This window comes from Aythya ferina (assembly GCF_964211825.1).
Source record: "Aythya ferina genome assembly, chromosome: 3".
NCBI classification, from domain to species: Eukaryota; Metazoa; Chordata; class Aves; order Anseriformes; family Anatidae; genus Aythya; species Aythya ferina.
The window spans coordinates 98,164,027-98,177,808 of record NC_140298.1 but is presented as its reverse complement, the minus strand read 5'-3'; the positions used below and the strand labels follow the sequence as shown (position 1 = coordinate 98,177,808).

Below are 13,782 nucleotides of genomic sequence, written 5' to 3'. Positions count from 1 at the left end.
CTTTATTCCCTGTGAGACAAGCACTACAACCATCAGCCTACAGAACCATTCTCACTCTTTTTCTGCCTGGTGAGTAGTTGAATGGAGTGTGGAATAGCTTCAGCAAGGTGATGCCAGGGACCTGCTAGTGCAGAATTCCTCAACTTGGGAAAGAAGGGATTCTGACCCCACACTGGGAGTTTGTCCTATGTCCTGTGCTGTAGAGCATCCAGGGACAAGGAGGATACAAGTTTGGTCGACAGTTACATTTCTACCTTTGTTTAAAATGCTGACAAACAAATGAAAGTGATTTATTTCAGATCAAGTGAAACAATTCTTTTTAATTTATATTTCTGTGTGTTTTTTGGGGGGTTTTAACACCTGAAACATTGCTTTTCCTAAGCCAATGACTCTATAGAGGAAAGCAAGGGGTTTGGTAATCAAAAACCCCAAACCAATTAAAATGTTCTGTTTCATTTGGTCAGCTAAACTAAAACAAAACCCCAGTGAATTACTCATACAGCCCTGAAACACTTAACCCTTTCACAAATGGGTGCCACAAGGGACAGATGAATTATGCATGTTGCTGTTTAATTTAGTGTTGTGGCACAGCTGTAAACTGTTTATCTAACAGAAAACAGAATAGTGTTTAAGAAATAGCTTTACAAATTAATCTATGCTTTTAAAGTTATGAAAAACATATGTTTTCACAGAAACTGAGCCTAAAACTTCTGTTTCTCTCTTGCTGCTTCTTGTGGTTAAGCAGATGTTTCACTGGTCTAGAGTAAGCAGAATTAAAATGTAACTATTACCAAAATATTTTTTTTCATATACCACTCAGTCTTCTCATCTTCTTATTCAAAATAACAATAAAACTTTAAGCTCTGCAAGAATTTAACTTTTTTATATCACATGTTGCAGTCCAGTTTTATTGTATTGTAGCTTCATTCTACCCTAAGCCTCTTCTTTAAATTATTGATTTAGTTCCTTCAAACAAGCAGTCTGTTTAAATTAAAAGATGCCAGAGTATTTATTATGTCACCCCTATACCTACCTCTGTCATTTCCCTAAAGATTATTTAAAGATCAGGAAATTCTCTGGAAAACTCAACCTTGCATTGAAACCCCAGCTTATTATGCATTTTAAAATGTTGCTTTTTCAACATAGATGTTGAAAGGATGTGCAATTTGATGTAGGAAAGTATATTGCTACCAGCTGAAGTCTATCCCAGCAAATGTGGGACTCTAGGAGAAGCTGGTTTTCTCAGGATAAGCCAGTCCACTTAGGCACTCTAGTCAATAGAAAGAGACATCTTCAGGAGGCGATGCATCACATCTAAAAACAAGTGCCTAACATGGGTGAGCTGATGAGCCGACTATTTCCTGTCTTTGATTATACATGTATATAATTAGAAATTTTGATTTAGAGAGCTAGTTCTTGGAAGCAAAGTGAAGTAAAACAAATTGGGTTGGTTCATTTCCCCTGTTCTTGTGTACACTGTAAATAACAAGCATACTGACTGGGGAAAGCCCAACAAGCCGTGTGGGTTGGTTGTGATTCAGCAAAATCCTGGAGCACTTGTTTGTGTCCCACTCTGTCTGAACCTCCCATGCTTAGGTCTTCATGTATTTTCCAGGGTAGACATATAAATAAATTATGTTCCTCAATCAGGTCTGTATTGTAAGTTTATTTTTTTTAATAGTGGCTGATGGTGCTTAAGAGATAAGTCTAGAAAAGCTAACGGACTTTGGATGATAACTTAAAAAGAGCTTTAAGTTTGGTGACAACTTACTAGTTTCAATGTCAGTAGACCTGTTGAATCATTTGCAGTAATTATTTGTAGTTAAATGTTTTGTTAAGTCAGGATGGATTTGCAAAAAAAAATAAAAATAATTAAAAAAATAAATCTGGATAATAATGTTTATCACTGACTTTTTTTATGTTGTTGTTGCTGTTATTTACTTTAAAATTTAAGATTGTTCTCAAAAAAAAAAAATGTGTATATGCCTACTTCAGGAAGCTGTCTGTGTTCCTTTGATTTTTTTCCTACTTTCTTAAGCAAACATTCTTGGTTGTTCTGAGTTATTAATATATCATTTACTATTTACAAAGGGTAAGATGCCACAGAGCTTTCCTATATCTATATCTTTTAAAAATATTTTATGTGTATAATCAGAAGAAGCAAAATATTTACTTCCAGTATAAACTAAGCTGTGATTTCAGCTACGTATTCTTTGAGCTGGCATTTACATTTACTGCCAAAACATCTATTCATAATAACCTCTCTGTATGCTTAGTCCTAGGTAAGATCCGAAGTGCTGTTGGAAGTGCTCAGCTGCTCATGTCTCAGAAATTCCAGCAATTTTATTGGCTCTGTCAGCAAAATCTGGTAAGTGACCATGTCTGGCCATTCTTGAAGAGTTTATGACTCCTCATACTTAGCCTCATACTTAGTATTCTACAAAATACTACTATTCTACAAAATACTAATTTACAAAAAACTGTAAATTTTACAATTAAATATTTTTACTTCAAAGGCAACAACAGAAACTAATGTAGTGTACCCAGAAAGTAGCATTCTGAAATGTCATTTTCATGTCTCACATTTGTCTTACTGTTCCTTTTTTTTTTTTTTTTAACTTAATCTTGAAGTGTAGTGTTAGTACATTTTTTATCAAAGCCAACATGCACTTTCAGTAATTTTAGTCTAGTTGGGTGTTGTCTTTTTTTTTTTTCTTTTGCTGTCTTTATTTAAAAATAAATAAAAAAATGAGAAGGGAACAAATGCAAGTTTTCTGAGACATAATATTGTGGCTTATTTTTGTAAGACCCTAAAATAGTAACAGTATTTCTGGTAAGAAAGGAGGAATTTTTCAAATTACAGTAGGCAGAGAATAGGAGGATACAGGATGCAGCTTTCTACCTACCTGAAAATAGGACTGATCTGGGAAACGGGAACATTCATATTGTTCATGAAATTGGGTTTTATGATTTGCACTGCCAATTATTTATAAGATGTCCTAGGGCTAAAGGAACAGATGCAGTATATTACTTGTAGGAGTTACTGCTATTGTTCTGGAAGTTCATTAGACACTAATTTGATTCGAAATATTATCTTCGTTAATATGACAGCACTCATCAGTGATGTAAACGTTGTAGCAAGATGATACTAAGCAATAGAAGAACATAATGCTTCTAGCTAAGGCTAGTGGTACAACACCTACTTTCTTTGGCTTACTTGAAAACGAAATGTAACTTTCACCTCTTGACTGTCCCTACACATCATACATTAAATGTGCTGAATTTTGTTACATGCATGACAGCAGACATGACCTATATATCTGGTTAGATACATTTCTTTTTCTGTTAGTATTTGCTATACAATTTTGAAAGCAAAAGTCATTCTGGGGAGACCTATATACTACTTTCCATCCTTAAGGTTAAACATCCAAAATTCCTGAAACTGTAGTCAAATATTACTGAGAATATCATGCCAAAAAAAAAAAAAAAAAAAAAAAAAAAAAAAAAAAGGCCCACCTTCTGATAGAAAAGGATAAGATATATAGTCCTCTTTAGGAGAGAATCCAATTATCCACTTCAAAGATTCTGTCAAAACAAGAAATTGAATAGCTATGACAGAATGACAGAGGAAATATGCAAAGTCAGGCAAGCAGGAGATGACCACATCAGTAGTATCAAATATATCATGTGTGCTTCTATTTATTCATGTTTTTGATAGTGAAAGAAGGAAATCTTCATCAATGCCTAGAAGTTTCTTACTGCAAACTTCAAAGTGTCTTCCATTACCTGATTGATTAAGCTATGCAAACTAAGATTTGGAGATCCTAACCTCCATTCCACTTCATTTATCTTCGAGTGGGACCAGCACTTGTGCTTGAGAGCATTGCTGTAATAACGAGAACATCTCCTGCTCTGCACAGCCATCGGCAGTTTGGAAGTGCTGACAATTCCTTACTGCAAAAGCAGTAGTAGAAATCTACCGCTTTGCAGATAACATGACCAAAAAAGGGCAACATTTTCTCTCCTTCTTGTTTGGATAATAAACCTTTGAACTCCTTAATGGCAGCTTCACCCAATTCTGGATATTTCAGCTCTGAATATTCTTCAGCTTCATTAAATCAGCAATGGGCTCTGCAGAAAGCAGCAACTGCAGAACTGGACTTCTAGCTCGTTCATGTTTTGAGGCTTTTCTTCTTATGCTTAATGGTAGAGGTTTTTTGTTAAATAGTCACTTAGTGCTTATCTACAGCAGGCTTTACATATTCTCCAAAGGCAGCATCTTGGTGCCCCATGGGAATGCTGGCAGATAGCAGCCAGTTTATGAAGTCCCCCGCTGGAGAACAACTAGTGCTTACAGGGCTACAGCACAGCAGTTTCTGTAACAGTATTCAACAACAATAACCATAAATGTAAAACAGAGAACAACAGCATCTTCTTTTGCCAACACAAAAATGCAGCAAAGTTTTAAGAACAGGAACGTACTTACTCGAACTGAAATTTAATCATTGCCTATGGATATTTCTAAAGGGTGACAGGAACTTCAGGCAACATATTGATGATGCTCTTGGTTAAGATCTCTCACTCAGAGTAAATTCATACAACTGGACTTTTTGTCAGGGAATGTAATAATAGGACAAGGAGTAATTGTTTTAAACTAAAAGAGGGTAATTTTATATTAGATAATAGGAAGAAATTCTTTACTGTGAGGGTGGTGAGGCACTGGCACAGGCTGCCCAGAGAAGCTGTGGGTGCCCCATCCCTGGAGGTGTTCAAGGCCAGGCTGGATGGGGCTTTCAGCAACCTGGTCTGGTGGGAAGTGTTCCTGCCCATGGTAGGGGTGTTGGAACAGGGTGATCTCTAAGCTTCTTCCAGCCCAAACCACTCTATTATTTTGTGATTTTTATGAGAATCTGACTGACTATCTCTTACAGTATATGGTTCCCAATAACTACTAGAAAGAAAAAAAAAAAAACATCATTGATTAATGACTACTCCCTGCTGAATTATTCACATTATCTCTTGTAATACCCTGCTTTTTCTTTGAAGTGTCCTCCTCCATACCCTAGTCAGCACAGATCCTACTCAGCTCTTGAAATCATCTCTCGGTGTGTCACGGTTGCAGGCAAAAACAGAGCATCATGAGCATGGGCCAGGTAGTTTTTGCTAGCTTTAGGCTTCCTTCGGAAGGAGGCTGCAAAGCTGAATTCCAAATACGATACAAATAAAAGAGCCACTTCTGAAAAGAAGCAGGTTTAAGGCACTCTTTCCAAAACCCAGTTAGCTGTAATAGTAATCATTTTTGCTAGCGTTTATCTACGGGCTGCGAATCCATAAGTGATAGCAGCAGGAGGCAGCCCTCTTGTGTCCGCACAATGCACTGCATGCTCCTGTCCTCCCTGCTGCTCTGGAAGCTGTGCTCTTCGTCATCAGGGATGAACAACGCACAAAAGTACAGAAGAGCAATTAGCCTTGATTCACAAGGCAATGACATTTCTATGAGTGGCATCATTTTGTGTCTGTTTAGAGGAAAGTGGGGAAAAGGAGACCAGGCTGGAGAGAACAGATCGCAGTGCAAGACAAATTGCTATGGGACTGTCCTGACAAATTTCATGCGGGGAGTTGGTTCCTGAAGCCTCTGATATTGACCTTTATTCAGTAATTAATACCACTGACACACACTGTAAATAGTTTTGGAATAAATTGGGATCTTCCCAATGCAGACATCTTCAGTGAACACTAATCTGGAGTTGCATCGTGTTTCCCAGAAGTCTGTTATAATCTGTACTGGAACTTCTGTTTAATCCCCAAACTCCCTATGAAATTAAAGTTTTTCTAGCAAGGTTTTTGAAGTGTATAAACTTTTAGGCAGTTGTTCTTGGGCTGGATTCCCAAAGGGTTTTAGGTACGGGTGACACTACACAGCATCATGCCCAGCTCCAGCCACTCAGCTCCCACAGTGGTCCAAACCCAAATTTAAGTAGCAGTTCCCAGTGTAAGACCACTAGGAGTGAATAGAAATGCTGGTTTATCTTTCTTCCAAGTTTTAGACAACTCTGTGGAGCTTTATTCACTACCTAAAATGTCTTCATCCATTAGATTCCAAGAATACAGGGCACAGAGCCTTGCTTCATCAATAACACCACAGTTTATTTATTACTCAGTAAATTAGGCGTTACAGCTTTTGCCCAGTGAGGGGAAAATCATGAGCTCCTTTGGCCTGATTTCAACTGCATCTCTCCTAGCTCCATTGCAGAGACCTTCTTAACTACTTCCTCTTGCCCTGGGAGATTACTTCTCCATCATCTTCACAGAGATGTTTACCAGTTAAGCTCACTAAAGTGACAAACCTGTCTTCTTGAAGAGTACCAGTTCTCATAAAACATGAGGTACAGAGTCTGTATGCTACCTTTTAATGCAATTTTTATCCAGCATTAACGTTTGGTTAATCATCAGGTTATTAGCGCCACCTAATGCAGTACCTGGGAATAATACCTGCCCAGTTCCTGAGCATGATTCGACCCCATAGAGAACAAAATCCTAACATACCACCCGGATTTTAAAGTTTACACACATATTTGAAAACCCAAGACAATGTAAACATCGAATCCAGCACAAGTTGACAACTTCCTCGTAGTGTTGCTTTGTCTTCTCCTCAGCTATCACAGATGTAATTTTTAACCAGAAAAACTTCAGGCTTCCTGGAATACGAACCACATCCTCATTCCCTTTAATAATCAGCAGAGAGAGGTTGTCAGCATGTGCCAGATTTTAGAAATGCAGATCAGCACAGCAGATGGTGTTGAGGAGCTCTCCGTGCTGCACAGATGCAGAAAGGCTAGCACAGGACATGTAACTCGTTCGTGTTTGGGTTTTGTAGGAGGCACAGCTGCAGAGCATGTGTAGCCTTAGCCCTGAGCAGCACTGCAGCAACAGCATCTGGCACGTCTTTCCTGCCTCAGAGCACTTTGTTTAAAGCCTCCTGTTCTATTCATGCTCTCTCCTTTGTGCATGACAGGACCCGAGTGCCATGCCGAGACCAACTTCCCAGGACCTCGCAGGTTTCTGGGACTTATTGCAGCTCTCGATTGAAGATGTCAGCATGAAGTTTGATGAACTGCACCAGCTGAAACTCAATGAATGGAAAATAATAGAATCACCTGAAAGGAAGGTAAATAGACCATGGACAATACCATTTACTTCCCACTTACAGTACTGTGGTCTCCCTGTGTTAAATCCAGTAGTGAAGTGTGGAAGGTTTCTAGCCCAAAGATAGAAAACACCTACTGGTATAGCCCAATTTATACATGGAAACCTTCATCAGATATGAGGGGGGGTTATTTTCTTTTTAATAATGTTGAACTGAATTGTGTAACAAACAAAATTGATTTTGCTAAATCCTGTTTGTCTGCTCTATAACATTTGTGTTGAAATTATTTGGATTCACATTAAAAAGGCTACAATTGAAATATGTTCTGATTAATTCAGACTGAGGACAATAGCCCAATAATTCAATCAAGGTAAACTGCAGCATGCTGCTCCATTTGGGCCAGCTCAAACCTGAGCATTATGGTGCTTAATCCTAACCACAAGAGATGACTGGTGCTGGGCCACAAGTGAGATAAAAGTGTATGACAAAGCACAGTGCCGGTCAAACTAAAGCTTGACTATGAAAGTTTGGGGGAAAAGAGAATTTCTAGCAAACTGCCTGCACCTTTGTGGTGCAGCTTGGGAAACACCCCTGGCCACCAGGCTTCCAAAGCAGGTGGCACCATGGCCACGAGCACAATGTAAACCTGAAACTGCCTTTCCCCTTCCCAGAGCAACTCCCTGCCCTGCTCCCAAATTATCCCACTGCCCTTGCTGATTATTATATCAGTCAGATGAAGGCAGCATTTGGTTTGAGTCAGTACTGTTGGCCTCAGGTGAATACTTGTTTGGTTTGGGAGGAATTAGGAGGCATTTTGACAACTCTTTCATTTCTTCATGCTCCTCTTGGATTTTAATTTTCAGCCAACTGATTGGTGGATGGTGAGTTTGCAACTCTTGCTTACTAGTGACAATTGGAAGTAAGAAATTATTGTAGTGACAGCAACAGTGGTGTTCCTGAGAGGGAAATAATTAAAGGTGAAAAAAATAATAAGATGGGACAGCAGGAATGGAGTCCTTATGTTCCTGTCTAAAAACAGGAAATAAAGAAAATAAAGACTGGAAGAGCTGACTGTCATGGAGAACAGCATTTTAGGCTGCTGCACTGTTCTTGCTGAGTTGAGAACATTGAACTATGTTCTTAAATTTAACTCTAGTCTTGGATAATGCATTTTGGTAGTAGACACAGAATTTAAAAAAAAAAAAAAAAAAAAAAAAAAAAAGTATTGATGATTCTGCAAACCACAGGTGTATCAGTTCTTTTTTATTATTATTTGAATCCTGCTGTGCCTCAAATTAACTGTGTTCTCCATAAGGAACAGCCCATGCTCTGAACTATTACAACCACTGTAAGAAGTGATCCAGCAGAAAGATATATCATAATAACCATACAATACATATGAAGTTGTGGAATCTCCATCTTTGGAGATATTCAGCCAAGTATTAAATATGATGACAAAAAATGTGTTTTAACTTCAAACTTGAGTCTAATTTCAAGTGGGCTTTGAATAGAGTATTGTACTGAATCATCTCCAGAGGTCCCTTCCAACCTAAACTATTATATTATTATGTGATTCTGCAATATCTTTTTAAGGTCCTTATGTGATATTCCACAATCTATAATGGAGTAAAATATCAATTTCATACTTCAGAAAAGTTCTTGGTATAAAACCTGCAGAAGTCATTTACAGCTACGTTGGTAGCAAAATCTGTTGACTCTCACTTTATAGTTTGCTAATTTTTCAGTATAATTTTCTTTAAAATGGTCCTGGCTGACACGGAGAACAATCAGCCCTATGTTTTCTCTCTGGTTGGTGCTTGCATGTTTCCATTTAGCAATTCATAGACGAGAGTAAACTAACAGACATGTATACACAGCTGCTATCTCATATCCAGCTGAGGCTAAACTCAGTATGATTAATTTAATTAAAAATTCTGTCCTGCTAATCTTTGATGGTCTTTTCACTTGATCAAACCACACAGATGCGCTGAATTCTTATTGGAGAGCCAGTGTGTGTTTCTGTTTATAATGAATGTAACAGTGTGTCAGCTGAAACTAAACAAATTCATGTGAAAGCAAGGTATGTAGACTGCATGTGTAGGACACCTCTAAGTACAGTAAAAGGAAGCATAGCTATCTGAAGGCACAGGATGACAGAATTTGTGCTGAAGTAATGGTTTTCCATCAGTGTTTCTAGAATGGGTAGCCCTTCAAGTAATCTATTAATCAGCTGATCTAAGAGCGCAAAGTGAGCATGCTTGATGTATGTAATGAGTATTTTGCTTTGTATGTCTTCAATTTGCATGTTCTGCTGATGGTAGCTTCCACACACCATTCACCTTGAACTCATTCACCTCCTATTGCAGGAAGAAAGAAAGGTTCCTCCTCCTGTACCAAAGAAGCCCCCAAAAGGAAAATTCCCCATCACAAGAGAAAAATCTCTGGACCTACCCGACAGGCAGCGACAAGAAGCCAGAAGACGGCTCATGGCTGCGAAGAGAGCAGCCTCTTTCCGGCAGAATTCAGCCACAGAGCGTGCAGACAGCATCGAGATTTACATCCCAGAGGCTCAAACCCGGCTTTAAAGACAGAATGCTGCAGAGTTCCTTTTTTAGACAAAATGCTTGTACAGTTTGTCACTTACCTGGTAATTTTTGTCTCATTCTCTCCACTAAATATGCCCTTGCTGTTGTGTTCTTTGTGCCATAAGCACAGTGGAATGCTTTTGATTTCCTCAGAATTTGCTGAGCTCACCGCAAGAACGACTTCTTTTGTATTTATTGTCTGACTTACAATCAGCTACAATGGATAGGGCTTGTTGAGACCTGACTTATCCAGTATATTCTCAGAGGACAACAAGAAACACCTCTTGAGATGGAACCCAGCTTACTTTTTTGTTATTTATATTTTTATAAAATGTGTGATAATTAGGGATAAGAATAACAAACTTATAAATGGGTGCATCTCACCATTCACTAGAGGCATTAGCTAATCCAAGTAGAAGGTGCTACAAATGTAAAGAGCAGGAAAGAAAGAACCCATTTATCTCTCTGACCTCCAGTTTCTTTTCCTAGAACCCAGCTAAAATATTTACCCATGTGCTCTGCCATTCTCCTCATCTTTGTTACTGCAAAATAACATTAGGTCTCTCATGTCATGTCAAGTTTCTGGAGATGAACAGGGATATCCAGCCACTAAAACTCCAAAGTTCATCAGAAACCAAGAAGCATACAAGTCTGGTGGTGTTGGGAATGCCCACTGAGAAACGTTTGCTGTTAGCAGTGTAACAACACTCTGAAACCTAAGCAAAATTATAATGCAAGAGGACTTGAGTGATGGGTGAAAGGAAAATGGAAGCCTTAAAAAGTTAGATCTTCTGTAGCAAGATGTGTAAAGAAAAAGTTATACTTACTCCTTTGGAACACTCATCGCATTTTTAACAGTTCTTTTATGTGTTAACGTTTATTTTAAGCCTTCTCTCTTTTATTTCAAGAGCTGCGCTACATGTAATATTTCAAACTCTCAAAATGTTATATCAATTGAGTTTCCAGGGTATCCTTGAGGAAAAAAAAAAAAAAAAAAAGAAAAAAAAAAGATAAAAAAAAGAAAAAAAAATCTTGCTTGTTTAAAATGCCAGTTGTGATGTTGTAAACAGTTTAAGAAATATGAATGTGAGTGGTAAGTATATCTAAGTTTAAATGGTTATGTTAAGGTAAAGGTGAACTGTGGTTTACAGTTGTATTTTTTTTAGAACTATTTTTCTATGCAGTATCACTTACAGCAAGACTAAGCTTCTTGCTTGCTTCAGACGTAACAAACATGACTCAAGAGAAAACTGATTTCCAGCCATGGAATGTAAGGAAAATAATGTATTTTCAAGCCTCTCATTATCAGAAGATAGAAGTGGTGACTCCCACAATTAAGAGGCTTTAAATCAAAACAAATTGAGATAGAATTATGCCACTTCACCTACCTTCCAGAGCCAACTGAGCAACCCAGCACTTAGAAGTCTTCAGGTGAAGACGCAATAAGATAAGTAACCCACAGACTCCGACTCCAAGGTTGGAACACTACTGAATAATACTTTAGGTCAAAACAATATTAACACAGTGAGACAGACAGTCCCATCTACTGCATTTCCTGTTTACCTGCTTTAACAAATGCAATGTATTTAGCCATAGGCAGAACAGCTATTAAATTATACTCTAGCACTTTGGTTCTTCACCTGACAAGCACTTTAAATCCGTGTCCCACACACCCTGCAGCCTGACAGATGACTGAAAACATGAATTATCATAGGTTATGCAGATCTGACATTGCTTCTAATCTGTTTTGGTTTGGTTCTGCTTTTTTATGTTGTTTTTCATTTTCTTTTTTTTCTTTTTTCCTACAGTGCGTAGTACTAAGCATGAGTTCTGTCTTTGGAGCACAGCTAATAAAGCACGTTTAGCTTCAAGATAGGAATCTTTAGAGATGAAGTTTTGAGATGTTTCTGTGAGGAGAAAGCCCTGTAAATTGAGCCTGATATCTGGTATATACTTTGCCAAATAGCCTTAAACTATATTTGGAAGCAAAAACCAAGACGAATGTATATCCTTCAAAAATGAAAAAAAAAAAAAAAAAAAAAAAATCCCTGAAATATTCTTCTATAGACGAAAACATTATCTTTCCCATCCCTTGTGTTTTCACGGCATTTTCTATTAAGGAAAGAGCTGAATTCTGGGTAGTGTACAATATTGATACTACTTCTATATTTGTTGTACTATTTTAAATACAAATGTACTTGCAGACACTGGCATCTTTAGTGTCAAAAACTGATATATTATTTAATGTGGAGCTGCTAATTAGAAATATCCACATAAAACTAAAGCTAGTGTCTTTCCTAGTTTTAGGAAATATAAAATAGGCACACACAACTAAATATATGAAGCTGTTATATACATATATGGCAGCTGATACATTTTCTCTAATTTCCCTGTACATTTCACACTTGACTTACTTATTTGAAATCTCCCATCTGCAGGGACAGCTCATGTGATAAGACAAGTTGCATTTGATCCTGCCACTAATCAGACTTTAAAAGTCTGACAGTTGTAAAGACAAATCATTAAAAAAAAAATTACAGATGTGCTTAGATCCCAGTAGACCTAATAATGCTTACTTGGGGCAGTCCATCTAAGCTTTTAATTTAGAATCATATTTTCATTGTTTTTTGATGTTACAATTTTAATGGATGTTCTCAGGCAAAAATAGGCCTGCAGGAATGATGCCAACCCTGAATTTTACACTTCCCATGCCATTACAAGCAAATGTTCAACATAAATGTTGGATGCATATGATTTCTGTTTGCTCCACCTTTGTTCCAAAAAAACAAGAATGGAAACAAAAGAAAAAGTATCAAAATTTAATTAGATGCCTACTGAAAGATTTGATAATATGTTATCTGTGCATGTTATATTTCAAAGTGCAATATATTAAATTCTTGTACAGGTAACATTCTATCATAGCGAGCAAGAAAGCCATTTCTATCTATATATTGTACATTTTGTTAGTTTAGAAAAATAACATTATGCTTATCATACTTGTGTTGCAAATAAATCAATTTTTTCAATCCCTGACATGAGAAACACAGCACATGGTACCTTGACATAGAAACAGATCGATTGTAATCTGACCCCACATCATAAAAATAGAGTTCAGTTACAAAACTAATGCAGGAGGAGCATAAATAAACATAAAGATAGAAAGTAGAATACTTTCTACTTAGAGACATCATGGAGTACATCCACACAGCACAGCTGGATATAGCAAAATAGTCTAGTATTTAATTGAACATTAATTGGACTTATATTTATTTTAACCAATGAAACTTATAGAAAGTCTATGTTCCTTTCTTCATTGCCTGTAAAACACAAGTATAATAAACAGAATTGTGAAAAGTTAAATAAAGAAAAAGACCTGACTGGTTGATATCTGCCATACTTATTTTTTTGCTTTGTATATTTTTTTAGATTTGAAATTCTTTGTAAATTGGTGAAGTATATTATGGAGTGTTTTACTATTTCTTGTCCACCTGATCAGAATGGCCTTTGGCAGTGTGCAAAGACTAATAATGTTGTACAGTTTAATACCAAAAAAATACATTTTAATTCATGCTTAAGACTTGTCACGATGTTAGATTTGAGATTAATCAGGAAGGAACTAAAGTGTGCATAGGAAGGTGTGTGGATTTCATGTCTATATAATACATTTCATATAATATAAATTATTTGTTTTAAAATAAGCCCATGTCCTGCTGTATCAGTAAATTATTACTCTACTTTCTACTCCTTTGGCACTGCATCTAGTGAGGGAATTTTTGGTCATTTGGTGGTTTGCAAGGAGAATACTTTCTTCCTAAGTGATTGTGTGCCATAAGTGACCTGCGGTCTCTCCAGGCCCTGCTGCAATTGGTGTAGTGGCATCCCTCCAGATGCACTCATCTCAGCTGTTTGCATCCAATATCTTGAGCTTGCCTTGGCTGGCTGGTGGGTTTGATGTCCTTCTTCTTTGGCATTACAGGCAGGGTACACGTCAGAACCTGACCCATCAAGGTATGGTTTGTGCATGGCCATTCAAGGTCTTGAATTTGAGCA

At 37.3% G+C, this 13,782-nt stretch overlaps 1 protein-coding gene across 22 annotated transcripts in view; it reads left to right on the top strand.

Annotated features, from left to right (window-relative positions):
* The window catches only part of DLGAP2 (DLG associated protein 2), a 478,278-nt gene extending 464,848 nt beyond the window's left edge, over positions 1 to 13,430 (top strand). For 19 of the 22 annotated variants that reach the window (XM_084515980.1, XM_084515997.1, XM_084515999.1 and 16 more), the window contains 4 exons: positions 2,277 to 2,368; positions 7,016 to 7,168; positions 8,011 to 8,028; positions 9,514 to 13,430. In XM_084515980.1, coding sequence (XP_084372106.1) covers positions 2,277 to 2,368; positions 7,016 to 7,168; positions 8,011 to 8,028; positions 9,514 to 9,732 — 482 coding nt within the window. In that variant the 3' untranslated portion in view covers positions 9,733 to 13,430. The remainder of the gene's footprint in view (positions 1 to 2,276; positions 2,369 to 7,015; positions 7,169 to 8,010; positions 8,029 to 9,513) is intronic. The other 3 variants (XM_084515993.1, XM_084516000.1, XM_084515996.1) reach the window with 1 other exon arrangement.
* Positions 13,431 to 13,782: the final 352 nt, after the last annotated feature.